At 42.7% G+C, this 20,654-nt stretch overlaps 1 protein-coding gene across 1 annotated transcript in view; it reads right to left on the bottom strand.

Moving 5' to 3' along the window:
• The window catches only part of PRKD1 (protein kinase D1), a 324,397-nt gene that overhangs the window by 84,556 nt on the left and 219,187 nt on the right, over window positions 1-20,654 (bottom strand). Inside the window, exon 4 of the mRNA XM_032796642.2 lies at window positions 6,892-7,023. Within this exon, the coding sequence (XP_032652533.1) occupies window positions 6,892-7,023 (132 nt within the window). The remainder of the gene's footprint in view (window positions 1-6,891; window positions 7,024-20,654) is intronic.

Consider the following 20,654-nt stretch of genomic DNA (forward strand, 5'->3'; position numbering starts at 1 on the left):
ATATATTATTCAATAAACTTCCAAAAGTTACCACCATGACCAAACCTCAGTCTTAGTCCCTCATTTGCCAAGAATCTATAAGCGGAAGGCACTATGGTGGCTGTATACACAGTACATGGGAGGTAGGGAAAAAAGATTTAATTTCATGTTAGTCATTGGCAACATTCCAACAGGAGCTAAGTACAGATGCTCTGGGTAAAGTGAGAATCGTCACAGCAAATATCTATACTCTGATCTCTTACCAGTATTGCTCAAGAGCAACTTTAATGAAGTCAGTAGAGTTATACTGGTATAAAATCAGATAAAAGAATTAGGCCCAAGGTGTGAGAAATTTGCATGACAGAAAGGCCTTTCCTCAGATAAAGAATAGACATGGACAACCCTCTGTGACACCTCCTGAGGGTAAAGAGTGAGGCTTCTGCCTGCCTTTAGCATGAGAAAGTCTTGACTGTACCTGTTATGGGTAAGCTTCCTGACTCCACCGGCATGGGCAACACAGGCACTCCCTGCTTAGCCTACGGAGGCTCTGCTGGCCCTATGCAGGTTAGTGACAGGCACACTTCAAACCCCAAGTCCTCCAAGCATTCTTCTAGAGTACCCAGCCACTAGTCCACTGGATGCTCTCAGCATTCAAAAATTTACTGCTCACAAAGGAACAGTACACCCAGCTTACCACATACACCTCAGATCACAGCGCCACTTAACACATGGCTCTTAGATAAGTTTATAGAGCAAATGATTAAACTTTTATTTAACCAAGTATAGAAATTCGAGAGATGGTAAGTAGAAATATTGGAAATAAATTGTTACATACAAAATAAAATCATAACACTCATTCTAGAGCCTAGACTTAACTAATGAGTTACTGTCATGTCTTATTGGGCAGAGTTTACCCCAAATCCTTCCCAAGTATTACAGGCAGGCTTCACTGGGATCTTCCATTAAAGAGACAAGCTAAATTGTCAGCTTTCCTCCTCAGTGGAAAAAATTCAGAGTGTCTTCCTGTATCCTCAATTATACCTCCACAACCATTATCTTTATTCATAAGCAGGCCACCTCCCTGCTGGTTGTTGTTTTCCTGTGTTCCTCTTTCTTGGCAATTTTACAATCTCTTGATTAGCATATGGCTCAGACTGTAGCTAGGCCTCCATTGTGAAGCGGACAATACTCAATACATACATTACCCGTTAGAGAGACATAAAAGTGTCTCTTCCTTCCTACGTGACAGGAGTGGATCGGCCCTAACATACCTTCAGAACATAATTTTCAGTACAGATACATAATTCTGTAGACTTTATTCGTACATACATTTTGCAATGATTATGATGACCAGTGGACTCTTGGCAGAGATCTCACATGCCACCTTTTGGTAAACTTAATATGCATACATCTGACCTTTGGGATGCACCCTTTGCCACCAAAAGGTTTGTGGGTCACACCCTCCTCTGTGCCTAAATTCTGGATTTTATAGTATGACAAGACCTCATGAGGAAGAGAGCCTAGCCTGGCATTTGGTGTTGTGAAGGGAGGAGAGTTTGCAATTGGAGACAGGAGTACCAGATTATGGCTAAATAAAGATGGGGGAAAGTGAAAGCTGACAAAAATGTTTCATGTTCTTTGTTGATTTGTATCCAACTCAGTCCCAACGAACCCAGTGGTATTCCCAAGGATGCCAGTGAATATAAGATTTTGAACCCACGGGATTTAAAGAAGTTATTATTACTTACCAACAACTAATATCAAACACTAGGGCTATGTCTACACTATAAATTACTTTGGTATAATTTATGTTGTTCAGGGGTATGAATAATCCTGAGTGACATAAATTATACCAACCTAAGTGCCATTGTAGACGGCGCTATGTCAGTGAGAGAGCTTCTCCCACCAACATAGATACCGCCTCTCATGGAGGCAGGAGTTATTAAGCCAACAGGAAAGCTCTCTTCCATTGGCTTAGAGCATCTTCACCAAATGTTCTGCAGCTGGGTCTCTGTAAATTATGTAGTGTAAACACAGCCTGTAACTAAACACATGAAAGTGAACATCAATAGTAGTAAATCTAGTTATCTTTGCACTTCAAACAATACAATATTTTGCAGCCAACAGCATTACTATTTGTCTATGGACGACATGGGATATACATTTTTCCCCTTTAAAGAAGCCTGGATATCTTGAAGAGTAAGGATTACAAATGTACCCATAAAATAGCTGGACTTTCCAAAGCAGCAGACATTCAGAAAGTTTACTGTGTTGTCCCAAGAAAGGTTCCCTAGATTTAGAAAAACAATGAGCCCAGTGGCACTTTAAAGACTAACAGATTTATTTGGACATAAGCTTTCGGGGATAAAAACCCCACTTCTTCAGATGCACTTCTTCTTCCATGCTTCTGAAGAAGTGTGGTTTTTACCCATGAAAGCTTGTGTCCAAATAAATCTGTTAGTCTTTAAGGTACCACCAGACTCCTCATTTTTGTGGATACAGACTAACAGGGCTATCCCTCTGATACTAGATTCAGGCATTAAGCTACCATTTGTTCATTTATTCTAGACCAGGAGGAGAAAGATTATCATCACTGTCCTTGTTACTTTAGTCATACTAAGCATCTTGTTTTGAATTCCCACAATATTTTTATTCCATTATTATCTTTACTCCAGGAATTGCTACATTTATTTTCACGTTGTCCTTTTTCTGTCATCTCAATTTATCAATGAGTTAGGTCAGAAAACCATACAAAATTACTCTTTATTTAAACACAATATCTTTTTTAAAAGGGAAGAGAGTAGATCACATTTCCCCAGCAGAATAATGGCTTACACCTCTTGAACTCCTCCTCCTAAATAATCTACTCTGGTCATTATAAGCATTTAAATTCTTATAAATAAGCAATTCAGAGGGGAGTGAGATTAACCAGTAAGGACTCTGTTCAACAATGAATACACTTCTAGGCAAATTCACATGCCTTTCTTATTTTCTGCCAGCGTAACCATCTCAACCATACCCGGAGTACAAATCATACAGACTCCAATAAGCCTGATGGCTTTGCATCATTACTTAATGTTAGGGAAGATAATGTAGACTCCACAAACAATTTTTAAAAAAGATTCAGGGCCTAAAACTGAACAAGAAAATGAGAAAAACAAATTTATTTTTCATTTTTCAAAAAATTCTCCTTGATGGGTGGAGTAACCCTGGTTAGTGTAGCCCCCGCTGAAAACAATGAGCCATGCCTCTCAACCTGCCTAGGTTCAAATATGCAGTGTGCGCCAAATACCCAAAATGAAGAAAACAAACAAACAAAAAATTCAGGGAGGAAAATTAACATGTGGGATTCACTTTTTAGTGCAAAAAATTCTGGCTATAATCTCAGTTAGATATTCTTCATTTTTTATGTAAATAATATTCAATAGCAAAAAGGGAATGAACACCAAATTAATGTGGAACATAGGGAACTTTGAGACTACATTGTGTGACTGTCCCTTGAAATGAAAGCCATCCAATAGGTATGCAATGAGTTTTGTGGTTTTTTTCATGCACACACGACTCCTAGTAATTTTAACTGAAGGTGCATTTACATATTGACTAGCGAAATGGTAGTGGATTTACTTGACGTAGCATAGGAGATAGCACAAACCATGAAAATATTTATGTTCAAATCTTTATACTAATTCCTTCATTAATATCTTTGCCTTTATTTGCTGGGAATATTTAAATAAGGAAGCATTCGCTGTCACATGGCAAATACAAAATCAGAATTTCTGTTTGCTTATCAAAGCCTTGTCTATATAGAAAAGTTGCATTGTTATTGCTTATACCACCATAATTAAACCAATTTAACTAAACCATCTGTTTGTTCACTCTGTTGTACTTGCACCAGCACAGCCCATATTCAATTAGACCCATGGGTGAAATCCTGGATCCATGGAAATCAAACTCCAAAGTCAGGATTTTACTCCATATGTCCACACAGCACTGTGCTGCATTGATTGTATTGCTTTGCTGTCTCAATAAGTACTCTGTAGTACCTTGGATTGGCTCCAGGCTCACTATATTCTGACCAGTTTCCACAATGCATTATGGGATGCCCCTTGGAGACCAGAAGAATAGTTCTGGTGCCCACACTATTTTGAAATACTGTCAAGCACAGAAGTGGCATCAGGGTCGTCCTTAGCCATAGGCAGAATAGGCAGCCGCATAGGGTACCTCTCTGCCTGGGGGCACCACTCTGCTGGGAGCCCAGACAGACGGGAAGCAGTGGAGCATGTAAGAGCAGGGCTGCTGGGTCCTAGAGAGAGCAGAATTCTGCACAGTCTGAGAGAGGGGATTTGCTGCTGGGGTCTCTGGGAAGGGGAGGGAGTAGGGGCTGGGGAAGGAGCTCACCTGTAAGTGTGACTCTTTCCCCCCAGCTGAGGTGAGGTGAGGCAGGCTCTGTGGCTCTGGAACCAGTATCCTTTGTTGTCCCCCATAACATCCATTACTCTCCCCCCCTGCCCCACGGAGCAACCCTTCCTTTCTCCCTCCTCCCCAGGAGCATCCCTCCCTTTCTCTCTCCTCCCTCCCTTCCGTCAGGGCTGGTTGGGTGAGGGCTGGGAGAAGGTGGGGGAGAGGGCCTGCTCCTCCTGCTGATTGAATGAAAGTGAAGTAACTCATTCCTTCAGCAGTGAGCCACGATTGGAATGTCACACGGGCTGGGTTCGGGTAGCCAGATGTGTGAAAAATCAGATGGGGATTGGGGTAGGGTGGCAGATACCACTGTTTTATAGGGACAGTCCCAAGTTGGGATCTTTTTCTATATTGGCTCCTTTTACGCCCTCACCCTGTCCTTGGATTTTTCACACTTGCTGGTCTGGTCACTCTAGGTGGCGGTAAATATGCCTATTATAAGACAAAGCCCCAATATCGGGACTGCCCTATAAAATCAGGACATCTGGATCTGGTCACCCTAGCTGGCGCTCTCCCCAGTGGCAGCTGCCCAGCGATCCATCTCATCCGGGGAGATGCACAGGGCAGGATAGCTGCTGTGGCTCACAGGTGAGCTGTCTAGATCAGATTGCTGTGCTAAATTCACCACGGTCCGTAAGGGCTTGGTGGTGTGCCCATTGGTGTGTGATTTGACCTGAGGGTTTGCTGCTGCTTTGCCACTCTGCACCCAAGGAGGCGGATTTGGGGTCTACGGCAGTGTTGACAAGCCAGGCTGGGGGGTGCAGCCAAGCATGAAAGCAGTACTGTGTTGCCATTTAGGCTGTCCATTTTAACAACGTTTGTTTGCCAAAAATTCTTTGCTAACAACCGAATCCAATTTCAATATTTTTTTTAAAAAAATCATATCTTCGCAAAAACAGCAAAATTAAGTTCTGTTGATAAATAATTTTAGTTTTGGGGGAAACCAAGATTTGGTTTGAGAGGGAGTGGGCCAGTTTTCATCAGAGAAACAAAAAAATGTTGACCTGACTTTCCTATGCCTGTTACTCCTGATAAAGAGCCTCCAAACAAACTGTAATATGCTCATTCTCCTTACTAGTTATAAAGCAGGGGTCGGCAACCTACGGCACACGTGCCAAAAGGTGGCAGTGAGTTGGATTTTTGATGGTATGGCAGCGGCAGGCTGAGGGCATCAGCCCATCACTTGCTGCTGGGGTTCCAGCTTGTTCCTATTGCCAGCTGGGATACCAGCCGCTGGCCCCACTCAGCACCTGCTGCTGGGCCTGGGGACCCAAGGAACCCAGGCTGGCAGCGGTTGCTGAGAGGCCGGCTTGAACCACTCAACCTGCTGTTCAGTCTGGGGTTCCATTCATCAGCCGACAGTGGGCTGAGTGGGCTGGTGGCGGGCTGAAGCAGGGCGTGGGGGGTTGGTGGCTCATGTCTGCTGCCAATCTGGGTGCCCAGCAGACTCAGCCTACCTGCTACTGCCGGGTTCCAGCCTGCTGGCTCCTTGCCAGTCAGGGAAGCCCCAGCCTCCGGCACCACTCTAACTCCTGCCAGCCTGGGTGAGCAGAATACCAGGCTGGTAAGTGGGGCTGAAGGGGTTGGCCGGCTGGGATTGGCTGGCAGGACTTGGTGGTCAGAACCGCCAGACCAGCAGAAGGCTGAGCAGGGCCTAGGATCCTTGTCCTAGGGTTCCAGTCAGCAGGCCCCACTACCTGCTGCGAAATCTGGGATTTCATTACTCAGCTGCAATTGCCTGAGTCAGGGAACCGGTGGCCAGGATTTGCCAGCTCATATTTCTTACTGAGTGTACATGCTAATTCCTACTTCTAATTCTAGTTCTACATTCTACTGAGTGACATTCTACTGAGTATACATGGCCACTGTTTCTATTGACAATTCCTATAACAGTAGCATCGCGGAGAACGGAGTTTCTCAAACTAAAGCTCATCTAAACTATCTCCGCTCTACAATGGAGTCAGGAAATGCTTAACTGGTCTTGCTATTCTTGAATCGACAAGAATATGACTTTTGTGTTGTTCATACGATGATCATTATACGATTGCAGCCCAAAAAATCCAGAAAGATTGCTTTTAATTAAAAACCAAATCTTTTTCAATAACCTCTTCATATAGATTTCGCCAATAAACTTTGACAAATTAAAAAAATTATATTATTTGCATCATTCTGATCAAATCAGGAATTTTTTCTATAGTGTACTTCTTTAGTGCGTAAAGCCATCGCATTACATCAGCATTACAGTGTGCTTAATTAAGTTAAACTGGCTTTAATAATGTGAATGTGGCAAGTTTTCCAGTACTGTATGCTTATATTTGTGTTGCTAAGAGCAGATCAGGCACAGGGGCACCAGTTTAATAATCTCGCCTAGGGCACCATAAATCCCAAGGACGGCCCTGAGTGGCATGCTTGACTGACTGAGATTGGAAAGCAAATGCTAATGTAACTTACCTTCACACTTAAGTCCCTGACGCACAAGACCCCACAGCATTTCTCCACAGTGGTCACAGAAGGCTGGTGCTCGGTATGAATGAACAAACAGAGCATGGGGACGGATCTGAAAGTCTTCAAATGTGGCAGAAGCTGTAAAAACAAAAACATATAAAAGATAAAGCTAATTAATCTGTGTCATTATGTAATATTTTATTGTAATAGGTAATTAGATTTTTTTCCAGATATAATTGAAATATAATCATTGTTATCTTGAGTTTCTCTCTTGTGGTCATTATTGTACACGGAATTGTTTATTCATGCAGAATTTAATTTATAGAAAGAGAAGTATGGATTTGCAATTGCTTGTAAATATTCTAAGGATAAAATGCTAGTAACTATCCTACATACCAAAATGAATATTAGAAAAATTTATAAGTGTGCTTCCAAGTATATTTGCCAGTCCTTCAGATGTACACTAAAGTTGCAGAAAACTTTTATACTTTCCTTTCCAACTTTTGTACTGCTTAGAATAATACTGATCTCTTACCAGAGCTATCATATTCACAACTATTAAAACCTTTGTATTTATGAAATGTTTGTTCATAATATCTATTGAACTCACGTCCAAGCCTGTCATTTACATTATTTATAATCCTTCATTTTTATAGTATATTGTAATGTATTCACCAATGATTTTTTTTTAAATTTTTAAATTGTTGTAAATGCTGTCATCAAAATTTAAAGGGGTGATTATTTGCCATTTTTTCACAATGGTTGTATGAGGAAGTTGCTACATTCATCCAGATTTATTAAGACTCTCTCTAAGGCAATGTGATAAACAACATATTGGTAATCTAGAATGAGTATTATCTGTTTTCTAGAAAAGGCATAAAGAATGATAAGTGCATTAAAACTTTGCCATAAATTAGCAAAGGATTCAACCTAATTTCAAGAAAATTTTCTAAGCACTATTTTATAGGAGTGCATCATTATGTGAAGATAGACACAAGCTAAGATACGTTGCATGGGAGCATTGTAGCCGCAAATCATGATCAAACACGGAAAATGAAAGTGGATCAAGAAGGGCCACTGATGCAGACCATTTCTTAACAGGAAGCATATTACCATTCGCCCAGTCAAATGCTAAAAAACCAAAAACAGTTACTAACCTTTCCATAACTGTTGTTCTTTGAGACGTAGGTATGTGTGCCCTGCCCAGTGCTGATACGTCTGTGACAAGGACAGCGATGAATGGGCCATGAAAATGGAATGCCTGTGGAAACCACCAGCGGATCCAGCCATCAACCAAGGGAGATGAGACCCGGGGGGAGGAACCATGAGGATCGTGTTCAGATGGTGGGGTTCTGGTGAGTACACCAAAGCTAGCCATGCCTGGAGAGGTCTGAGTCGAAGTTTTGCCTACTGAACTACATAAGTACATGAGGTCATTTGACCCAAGAGCCTCAGGCAACTCCATGTCATTATAATCAGGCATTCCTTGAGGTGTTCTATAAGCATCATGATTGCCTGAATCTGCCCTTCCAGGAGAAAGGCTCTGGCTTGGTCGGAGTTGAGCACCACTTCAGTGAACTCTATCCTCTGTACCAGGGAAAAGATAGATTTCTGCTTATTCATTAGTAGGCCTAGATCCCAGAAGCTTGACTGGATGAGATGAATGCTGGACTCCACCTGAGCCCTAGTCCAGCCTCTGACCAGCCAGTCGTTAAAGTAAGGGTAAACCTGAACCCCTTGCCTCCTTAGGAAGACCGCTACAACCACTATGCACTTTGTATACATGCATAGTGCTGCCAATAGGCAGAACAGGAGAACTGCAAAGTGGTAGTGCATGTGAATCACAACAAACTTGAGGAATCTTCTGTCTCGCTGAAATATCAAAATGTGAAAATAAGTGTCTCTTAAATCAAGGCTGGTGTACCAGTCCCCTCGATCTAGGAAGGGAATGATGGAATACAATGAGACCACATGGAACATTAGCTTCTTGAGGTAACTGCTGAGCTGCCACAGGTCCAGGATAGATCTGAAACTTCCCTTGGCTTTCAAGATTAGAAAATAATGGGAGCAAAACCCTCAACTCCTTAAATTCTGTGGAACCTCTTCCAGGCTCTGCACCTCTTGGGCTTAGGATAACCAGATGTCCCAATTTTATAGGGACAGTCCTGATTTTTGAGTCTTTTTCTTATATAGGCTCCTATTACCCCCCACCCCCATTTTTCACACTTGCTGTCTGGTCACCCTACTTGGGCTAGAAGTTGCTCATGAGAAGGGTTCCTGAAGAGAGATGAGGAGGAGGATGGGGTGGGCGGAAGAGAATTGAATTGGAGGGTATATCTCACTTCTATTGTGCTTAGTACCCAAGGGTCTGTAATAATACAGGACCATGCCTGAAGGAAGTGGAACAAGTGGTCCACAAAGTGCAGGTTGGATCCAAAGTCTTTGTGGCTGGTATGCTGTCCCCATGAGTCTCATCAAAAGTCCAGGCACTCTAAGCAGGTATGTCTTGGGGAAGCAGGCATTGATGACAAGACGACTGGGGTGGAGCTCTCTGCCTGAAGTCTCTGCTTCTCTTCTTCTGTGAGTCCTCCTGGGATGGTGGAGGGAAGAACCAGAAGGAAGGCTGGGGCATAAAATGCTTTCTCATAGATGCTGGGGTGTGTATGATCAGGGACTTCAAAGTGGCCCTGGAATCTTAGAGGTGATGGAGCTCAGAGTCTGTCTGCTCTGAAAAGAGCAAAGTGCCCTTAAAGAGAAGATCTCGGAGAGTCTGTTGGACCTCATGTGGGAAGCCTGAGGATTGGAATCAGGAACTTCTATGGATAACCACTGCGGAGGCCATGAACCTAGCTTCTGAATCTGCAGTTTCCAGGGTCCTTTGTAGGGAAGCCCTTGCTACAGACTTCCCCTCCTCCACCAAAGAGGAGAACTAGTGTCTGGCCTCTTGGGGCATCAAGTCCTTAAACTTTAACAAGGAGTCCCAAATATTAAAGTTATAACCTGCTTGGTAGTTCACAAAACTGAGCTGCAAACCCCAAGTTGAGTAGTCCTTCCTCCCAAACAGGTCTAGCTTCTTAGAGTCTTTTTCCTTAGGGGTCACCCATGGTAACTCCTGTTCATTGGCACTCTCGTCCATTAGCAGCTGAGACCACTAAGGATACTGGGAGTGGGTGAGTATGTAAAAATTCATATCCCTTAGCCAGGACAAAAATCTATTTTTTGGCCTTTTTGGCTGTGGGAGGTAGGGATGCTGGGGTTTGCCATAGGGCTTTTATTGGGTCCCTGATGGCCTTGTTGAAGGGAAGGGCTACTCTTGATAGGCCCACTGTGGCCAAGATGTCCAACAAAGAGTGGGAGGATTCCTTAACCTCCTCCATCTAGATGCTCAGGTTTTGGGCCACGTTCTTAAGAAAAGTCTTATTGTTGTCATGAGAGAGCGCAATGTCAGCTCCTGCCACAGGCCTTGTCAGGAGAAGAAGAGGAGGAATCCTGCACCAGCAGGGAGTACTGGTCTTTGCCTTCGGCACCAGCTGAGTCACATGGTGTTGGCTCCTGGTAGTCAGTACCAGTTCGGTACTGGAGTCTGGATCAGGGACTGCTCGAAGGGGCTGCAGTACTCTTCCCTCAGAGGCCACCGAGTAGGAGAGTCTCGATCGAGAACCCTGTGTAGGGGAAAACACCAATGGGTTCCAGAAGGACCACTGTACAGGCACCTGCCATTGTCCAGGAGGCCAAGCAACTGACAGAATGCTTGGCTTGGACTGAACATGAACTGGCATATACAAATCCAAAGTAAGGAACTGATCCTGAGATGCATTCCATGCTGGCAACTCCCATAGACTTTAGTGTGAGTTATATACGGTGGGATCAAGCCCTGAGACTTCAAAATGTATTTTTTTTCACTTTTCTTGGACCTATTGTACATGGTACAAACATAACATAGGTACTAATACTTAAATTCTTAATTTTATAATACAGTCATATTTTAGAAATAGACACACTGCATACTTTAGATTCTAAATTCAACTATTTTAGGGAAACAGGCTCTGTGTTAATAGGAATAATATTTAAATGTTTGTGTTGCCTGAAACATTCAGTTAAATCTACACCTGGTTTGAAGGCCAGTGAGATATTACATTAGTCAAAGTAAATTTGCCTTCTGTGTCACGAGCCAGAATAAATAAGTAAATCAAAACTAATTTATATTGTCTATTGGGTTTGGACCTTAAACTGTTACATAATCTAGTTGCCATATTCCAGTGGTTATTTCTGTAGATGTGGTATAGGCAGTTGGAAATGCAACAGCATTGTTGTTAACATAATAATAATCAAATTATTTATTAAATGGAGAATTATGAATACCAAACTTGACTTAGGCTCCAGTTCAGCAAATCATTTAAGCATGTGCTAGAGTACATCCCTGTTCATCAAAACACATAAGCTCATGCTTAATTTAAAGCACATCCTTAAGTCCAACTGGAGTCAATGGGACTTGAGCATGTATCTAAAGTTAAACACATGCCTAAGTGCTTTGTTGAACAGGGATCGACTGCTAAATTGCAGGGCTTAGTGAGAAATTATTGTCTGGGCTCATTTGTGAATGATATTTTAGACAACCGATACAATGCAGAAAAAGCACAGCACAGATTTTGAACAATACAACAACTTTTATTTATCATAGAATATTAGGGTTGGAAGAGACCTCAGGAGGTCATCTAGTCCAATCCCCTGTTCAAAGCAGGACCAACACCAACTAAATCATCCCAGTGAAGGCTTTGTCAAGCTGGGCCTTAAAAACCTCTAAGGATGGAGATTCCAGCACCTCTGCAGGTAACCCATTCTAGTGCTTTACCACCCTCCTAGTGAAACAGTGCTTCCTAATATCCAACCTAGACTTTCCACACTGCAACTTGAGACCATTGCTCCTTGTTGTGTCAGCGGCCACCACTGAGAACACCCTAGTTCCATCCTCTTTGGAACCTCCATTCAGGTAGTTGAAGGCTGCTATCAAATCCCCCCTCACTCTTCTCTTCTGCAAACTAAATAACCCAAGTTCTCTCAGCTGCTCTCTCCAATTTATCCTTATTCTTTCTGTAGAGAGGGGGACCAAAACTGAACACAATACCACAGATGTGGCCTCACCAGTACCAAACAAAGGGGAATAATCACTTCCTTCGATCTGCTGGCAACAGGAACAGCTCTATATTTTTTGCCGCCCCAAGCATGGCAGTCGGCGGCCTTCAGCAGCACGCCTGCGGGCGGTCCACTGGTGACGTGGATTTGGTGGCATTTCTGCGGGTGATCTGCCAGTCCCGCGCCTTTGGCATACCCACCGCCGAAGCCGCGGGATTGGCAGACTTCCCGAAGGCATGCTGCCGAAGGCTGCCTGACTGCCACCCTCACGGCGACCTCACCTGCTTGCTGCGCTGGTGCCTGGAGCTGCCCTTGGTAGGCAATGCTCCTACTAATACAGCCCAATATGCCGTTGGCCTTCTTAGTTTGATAAGTTAATGAAAGAAAAAAATCATTTTTAGTTATACCCAAAATTAGCTACTGATTTAAAAAAAACCTGAAGATTGTGACTGAAGTGGATCTGAAATTTAGTTTTTCTATAAGCAGTTTGGCTACTGCTGCATTCAGTCCCACCTGCAGTGGATAAACTGACGAAAAGTTTTGATTGCTTCATGTCATCCTCTCATTTTGTTTTTGTTCGTCAGTATTATCTTTGCTTTCTCCCAGGCTGACTCAAGTGATAAAGAAAGAATTGACACCCCTTCTACTAAAGCAGTAATTGATCCAGTTGGGGTCCCTGCAGATTAATTGACAGGTCATCATGGCTCATGCACTCAGCATAAAAATTGAGCTTTCTACCATTTACACAGTGATGGCCTACTCTGTTGTTTAATTCAGAGACTGCAAGCAGAATATTAAATAGAACAATTTTATCTGTAACAAAGTTAAATGCAAAACATTATGTTAATGCAACATTAAGTGTTCATCATTCAAACAAAAATAGTCTGGAAAAACAAAAATGTAAGCAGTAGTGAACTTGGTCTTCCTGCATGCCTGCACTATTTTCTAATCACCCAGTTCTCTAGCGAAGAGACATTTATTATTCTGCAAGCTAGTTGCAGTAGGATTTAATCATGATCCAAGATCATGTTTTATGATGACCTCATTTTTCAGTGAAGACAAGCCCAAAAGGAGCAGGATTTTACTAGGTTCTTCCTTAAATTATAATAACTGTTCAAAAATATTTTTCACTTGTTTGTAACTTTTAAAATTATTATTATATACACTTGCAGACACACACACGTAGCAAAGGCTTAACATGGACTATTTACATTCAAAGTTTCAACTTTCAGATTCCTCACTGTGTGCCTGTATGTAAAAATAAAAGCTGGCTGGCGGTCAGAACAGAAAAAATATATTTAGGCTGACTGCCTCAATGCCTAAATACCTTTAAAAATATGAATCATTAACTCATAGTTAAGGATACGATTTAGTCACAGATTTAATGGATTCTGTGACTTTACAGAACATCCATGACTTCTGTGGCTTCAGCTGTTAGTGGCTGCAGCCAGGGCTAGAGCCAGGGCTGTGTGCTCCCCGCCACCTCCTGGGCCATGCCCCTCCTCCCCTCCCCTCCTCTGCATGGCTGTGCCAGGGCTGGGCTCCCTCCAATGGTTGTGGCTGCCAGTCCCCTGCTCCACAGAGCTCCAGCTGTCATTCCTCCCCTCCACAACTTATTTTTTAGTAAAAGTCACAGACAGGCAACAGGCTTCCATGAATTTTTGTTTATTGCCCACAACTTGTCCGTGACTTTTACTAAAAGTAACCATGGCAAAATCTTAACCTTGCTCATAGTAGTAAATGCTATGCTTGGTAATGTTGCAGGATTCAGTTCATAATAGGCTATTATTTAATTCATAACTCATTTGTTGCCATCCATTCAAGCACCCCTAAGAAATTCTAAGCCATACTAAAACATGGACATTATAACAAGAAGAACTTTGGGAAGGATTCATTGATCCAGCCATAATGATTAATTTACATTTTTCTTTCATTATACCAAAGCAGAGGGAGACATTTTGTTTTTCACCAGGGCCGGCTCCAGGCACCAGCCCAGCAAGCAGCTGCTTGGGGCGGCTAATGGTGAGGGGCAGCACGTCCGGGTCTTCGGCAGCAGGTCCCTCGGTCCCTCTCAGAGTGAAGGACCAGCCGCTGAATTGCTGCCGAAGACTGAAAGCGGCAGCGGTAGAGCTGCGGATCGCAATCACTGCTTTTTTTTTCTTTTTTCTCTTTTCTTTTTGTTGCTTGGGGCAGCAAAAACCCAGGAGCCTGCCCTGTTCTTCATTGATATGACATTTTGACAACCAGTGGAAGGCAAGTCCTCAGTTTGTATAAATTGTCAGAGCTCCGTTTATACTAGCTAAGGATCTGATCCTGGATTTCTGAGCTGGAAGGGCTTATACTAAGCTTAACTTTAATGTTTGGGGTCCAATCATTTCATTCAATGGAAATTGTGACTTCTCTGGAAATTAAACATGACTGGGCTACTGCTTTGTTCTCTGAATGGAAAAGGAGAATTGATTTATACCAATTTTGTTTCTTTAAAGTTAATTTGTCCTGGTTCCTACTTAAATTCATTTATTAGCAGTATGTACCATTTTAATATAACTAAATCTGTACTGAGATAAGGAAACTTAGATGGGGAAAACCTCTGTCTGCTATGTATTCTGGACATTTATGTAAACACATGTGAACTATGTTAATTTTGGTTACAAGGAAATCTCATAATAAAATTAATATCCTTATTTATCCACCACAGCTTTATGCCACTGAGGAATAAGCAATAAAATCTAGATGGTTAAATAATTCAAAAATATTTGCTCAATATATACATACATTTTTAATTTCTGAGAGGAAAAAGATTAATATTAATAAGTAGCCAATATACATGACTCATCTTTAACTTCTGTATTTCTGAAGTTCAATTTTAATATTCTTCTGTTAATTTTAGAGTGATTAGACAGTTTTAAAAATACAACCTATAAAGCAGAACAGACTTTGCATTCATTTGAAATCCAAACACAACATCCTTTCATTATGAATTTATCTGTTTTATACTCAAGGGAAAAATCAGCCCTAGCTTAGTTTATACATTCAGTCTCTGCTAACCATAAAATTGCACTTCAGAGACAATCATTTAGCACAGGAAAACAAAGTGAATACTGTAATTAAAGTTCATGTAAGATATGGATCCAAAATGGACGTTGACTAGTCATATTAAAGAATTCAAATACTGACAGTAAAGCAATAGCTTATAATATCTTACTCTGTTATAATCAGTCTGATTTGGATTAAAATCATATGGTAGACAAATTCACTAACAAAATGCCGCCATTACATTTATTTCTTGTTTCTCTCTGATTTACTATATTCAGAATCCATTGGAGAATATTGGAACAGTTGTGCCCAGGCTGAAAAGCATCTCCATTTGGCTTGACATCAGGTTCTAGTAGACTCTTTTCTACTGTGGTTAAGGATCACCTGAATGGGGGCCAAACATGAGCATTCTATTTCCGACACACACCCAAAAACCAGGCCATCAGATGAAGTGAGCCTGAACTGGGATGCTCAGTCTTCCCTCCATCTTGGGTTAAGAGATCTGAGAACAGGCAAATCCTAACTGGTGGATGGGTATATATTATTAGAATTTCCATGAACCAGAACTGCCTGGGTCAATAGGGAGCAGGGAGAATGATGCTGGCTCTGTCGTGTCTTATCCTCCCTATGACCTGTGGAAGCAGGGGAAGGGAAGGAAAGGCATATCTGAGGACGTCTGTCCCAGACATCAGCAGAGCACTGCCATGGGAGTCTCAACCCATGGCTGCTTTGGATCAATATAGGGGGAGATTTCTATTCATTTGGGATGCAAAGAGGTCCCAGAGCAGAGTATCTCATTGTGACAACAGTGGTGGGAACAATCACCCTGGAGTTGATATGGTCCTTGCTTGGTCAATAGATTGAGTGGAGACAAGCCTGCAGGCACTGTCAGTGGAGACATGTAGGCGCATGTGGCCTAAGAGTGAAAGACACTGTGCACTGTGGTTCATGGTCTACGAGTGATGTGTGAAATCAGGGTGCTCAGTGCATGAAATCTTTCTGAGAGGAGGAATTCTCTTGTAGAAATCTAGTCCAGCCTTGCTCCTATATAATTGATTGACCTTGTAGGTAACAAAACAGGTTTTTCTTTGTTTATGCAAAAACCTAGAGTTGTTAAAAGTTATATGAGAATCTTCGTTGTTGACCTGACCTCTTGAGGAGATCGGCCTACCAGAAACTAGTCCAAGTACGGGAATACCATATAAACCTGGCATCTCATCTGGGCTACTACCTCAGAGAAAACTTTTGTAAATACTCTGGGTTTTGTAGCCACTCCAAAGGGGAAGACTCAAAACTGGAAGTGTTCCTAGTCTACCACAGAATGTAGAAACTTCCTGCATGACTGGTAAATGTCCACATGGAAATATGAGTATTTTACGTGGAAAGCGGCGAACTCTTCCTGAAGGCAGGGGAATATACATGCCAAAATAATCAATCAGAACTTCAGTTCTCAAATAAAGATGTTGAATTGCCATAGGACCAAGATGAGTCTCCACTCTCCATCTTTTTTTGGAAATTAGGAAATAATGAGGAAAAAAATTATCTCCCATAGTAATGAGGTGAGATGTGCTCTATGGCCTCTTGGTGTAAAAGACAGTCCACTTTCTGTTGAAGAATTACCTTGTGAGAGTGTTCCCCGAAGGGGGATCGGGAAAGGAGTTTGTGAGGTGAAAATGAGAGAAACTCTATGGACTATCCCTGGTAGATAATCTTCAGAACCCAACTGTTCACAGTGATCTTGTTCCAGTTGTGGGCAAAAAGAGTGCAAGATGGCCCCAAAAGTAACAGGGGATGAGGTGGTTGGGATCCATGGTGGTACATGGGTCTCAACCAATATGTCAAAAGTGTCTCTTCATTGGTGGTTGACAATGAGTAGAGGCTGTGGCAGTAGCGAGGGCCAAGAAGAAGGCCTCTGAATCTTCTGATGTTTGCAGGGTGTCTTGGCTTGGCTTCGTGCTGGTAAAGAAGTGCATGAGAAGGGGGTGGCCTCAGTCTATAGGGTTGCCACTAGTGTTTCCTTCCGAGAGATCGAAGTATAAATCATCAGGGAACACAAAGTCAGTCTTGAGGCTTTTAATGAGTATCATCAGGGAATCATCTGTTTTCTCATCAAAGCGATTTGACTCTCCGTAAGGGAGGTCCTGGATGGTGTTTTGGAGCTACCTAGGAAACCCTGATGATTGCAGCCAGGAGTCCCTCCTCGTGACAAGATCAGTGGCCAAACTTCTGGAATCCATACCCACCACATTGAGTGTATGTCTGCCACATCTACAGGGCTGCCTTTGCCAATAGCATCCTCTCATCTAGAAGAGAGTGAAACTGGGTCCTGTTTTCTGTGGGAAGCTTGTCTGTGAAGTCTGCAAGCCTGGAATAGGTATTAAAATCATATTTAGCTAACAATGCTTGGTAGTTAGTGACATGAAATTACAGGCCTATGGAGAAGACCACCTTCCTCCACAGGAAGTCCAGTCTTAGAGCCAGTCTCTATCTGCCAGGGTAGCCTTTTGATAGTGTGATCTAGCCCTTTCAGCAGCTGCCTGTACCACCAATGAGTTTGGGACAAGAGGGGAGAATAATTCATCCCCTTTTGCAGGAACAAAATAGTATCTCTTGGTCTTTTTCAGTGTGGGGCACAAGATGTTAGAGTATGTCATACAGTTCTAGCCCATTATAGTATGGCCTCATTGATGGGTAGCGCCACCTTACTTAGTCTCGGTGGCTGCAAGGGGTCTAAGAGTTGGTGTTGAGGGTTTTGGACCTCCTCTAATAGGATCTGTAGGTCACTGGCCACTCTTTGTAACAGCTTCTGGTTCTGGCGATGGTCACCTAGCAGAGAAGGAGAAGGAGTGACCATTTCATCTGGAGATGATGAAGAGGCAGCTGTCATAACTGTCTGTACCTGTGATTTGAGATCTACCTCTTCCTCCTCATACACCAACAGAACTGGTGGGTGAGAAGGAGAGGAGCAGTACAACTTCTGAGAAGGGCCAAGATGCATGCCATAAAAATCTCATGGACTCCAATGAGGCCCAAAAGAGGGATCGATTGGTTGCAGGGGACCCTCTGAAAATCAGTATGGTGGTCGAATGGCAAGCATAACCCCTCAATTGTCTAATGGGGCTTAATTGCCTCTGCAGCGATTCTGGTGAAGAGATCTCCTCTGATTCATCTGAGTCCAAGAACTGCTCTGTTGGCAGTGACTCAGTCATCACTGGGGCACTCCTGCTGGATGGTTGGAGGTGAGAAGGCTCCTGGAACAGTGATGTAGGCTCCTCCTCTGGAATAAGAAAAAACCTTAGGAGGGGTGGCTGGAAAGAAGTGGAAACTGCAGATAAGTGTTGCAGCCCAAAGGCCTCTGGCCTAACATGGCGTCTGGATGGCCAATTGCCAGTCATCTAAAGGTCACACTAGTACTGTGTGCAGTACCGTAGTGCGGTGTGCAACCTTAGAGGGCCGGGTGCAGGTTCCCGCTCTTTTTCCTGGTCACCCAGGAACAACCATGGGGTTGTTTATTATTTTTTCCATGGATTGTTTATTATTTTCCACGGTATTTTCTACGGATTGCTTATTTATTCTACGGTATTTTTCCACGAATTCGGTATGCTTCTGGTGTCTGTTCTGCTGGTCAGCTGCGCCTGGAATACGGTACTTGCCCTCTAACTGTCTGTGCTTCGCCTAACCTTTTCCTCGCTTCTTCCCCTTTTATTTGGTATACCACTGCATATGCTGCTGTCTGTCATAAAGTTATGTGTATATGGTACCAAAAGTGAGATGTCATAATAACTGCTACTGAGTTTAATTTGGTGTCTTTGATAATGATATTCGGTTAAGTATGCACACAATTCATTTAATTTGGTGTATTCTTTTACTTTTCTAAAGAGCAGTTAATTGTAAAGTATTTGGTTATGTGTTAATGCATGTAAATAGCTTGGTTTAAATTGTGTACAGGTTTCTTATGCTAAAGTTACTGCTAGTTGGTAAAAGTGTTCCTCCCCAGCCCAAATTGTGCTTTTCTCCCTGTTAATAAACGGCCACGTGGTGTTTGAAGTTTCCAGCCTGTCTGGTCTTGGTTTTTCCTCACTCGATCAAAAGAACTCACCGAACCCGCATTCGGGTATAGACAATAAGGAAGAAATATATCTTCTAGTGTTATATAAGTCTTGGTATGTCCTGGTGTCTGAGGGGTTCCCGCAGTTAATTCTGATGGATCCAGTGCATCAGCAGTAACCGGACAGTCTTTAGATGAATGAGGTGGTACAGATAATGGGTCTGGATTAGCACTCATAGACAGAAGTGGTGAATATCTATCCTTATGCTTCAATACCAAAGTGACAGATAGAACTGGCAGATCTTTCTTTATATGTATTCCTCGACAGTGGGAGACTTCACTGGAGCCAGGTCCTTCAGTTCTGCTCATAACATCTCACCCAACATGGACCGGATTGGGGAGGAAACATGTTTTTTATGGACAATCCTCAATGGATATCTGTCCTTGTGCTCATGAGAGTGCCCTCTACTCTCATGGAAAGCCCTGGGAGAAGAATACTTGGGCTTAGATGTTGATGGCTCCACTCTAAGGCAGGAGCTTGGAGGGGTACAACTAGGCAGTTGAGGCCAATGCACAGCGGGGTCTCTCTGGTCTGGATAGGAGAGTAACCTCAAAGTCTTCTCCATCAGGTGCTTCCGTAGATGAACGAAGGAGCAATAGATACTGCACTTTTCAGAGATATGCGCCTCATCCAGACAGTACTAGCAGCATTGATGTTTGTCACTGATGGAGAAGAGTTGAGGGCAGGAGACACAATTCTTGAATCCCGGGACTCTGGGGGTCATCTCAGAGTTGGGGGGAGCGGTTCCCCAACCAGGAAGAAATACTTTAACTTTTAAAAGACTAATCTAAGAATATAACTATTTACAAATGCTTTCTATAGAGGTTATACCATGAAGTGAAGGAGAACACAACTACAACGTAGGCCATGCAGAAGTAAGAAGGAACTGGTGAGGCATTGACATGCACTGACACTTAGAACTTTTGTCAGAAGCACAAGGAGAGCTACTGTGCATGTGTGTTCCAACAGATACTGCTTTGAAGAACTTCTAGACTCGGGCACATGGTATGCATGTGTACCCAGTGGAAGAGTACACATAGGGACTGATTTCAGAGGGGTAGCCGTGTTAGTCTGTATCAGCAAAAACAACAAGGAGTCCTTGTGCCACCTTAGAGACTAACACATTTATTTGGGCATAAGTTTTCGTGGATTACAACCCACCTCATCAGATGCATGGAGTGGAAAATACAGAGGCAAGTATAAATACACAGCACATGAAAAGATGGAAGTTGCCTTGCACTCGGTGGGGGGGGGGGGAGTCAGTGCTAACGAGGTCAATTCAATCATGTAGATGTGGCCTATTCTGAACAGTTGACAAGAAGGAGTGAGTATCAACAGAGGGAAAATTATTTTTTGTAGTGACTCAGCCACTCCCAGTCTTTATTCAGGCCTAATTTGATGGTGTCAAATTTGCAAATTAATTCCAGTTCTGCAGTTTCGTGATGAAGTTTGTTTCTGAAGTTTTTTTTGTTGAAGAATTGCCACTTTTAA

This window comes from Chelonoidis abingdonii, chromosome 4, assembly GCF_003597395.2.
Source record: "Chelonoidis abingdonii isolate Lonesome George chromosome 4, CheloAbing_2.0, whole genome shotgun sequence".
Taxonomy (NCBI): Eukaryota; Metazoa; Chordata; order Testudines; family Testudinidae; genus Chelonoidis; species Chelonoidis abingdonii.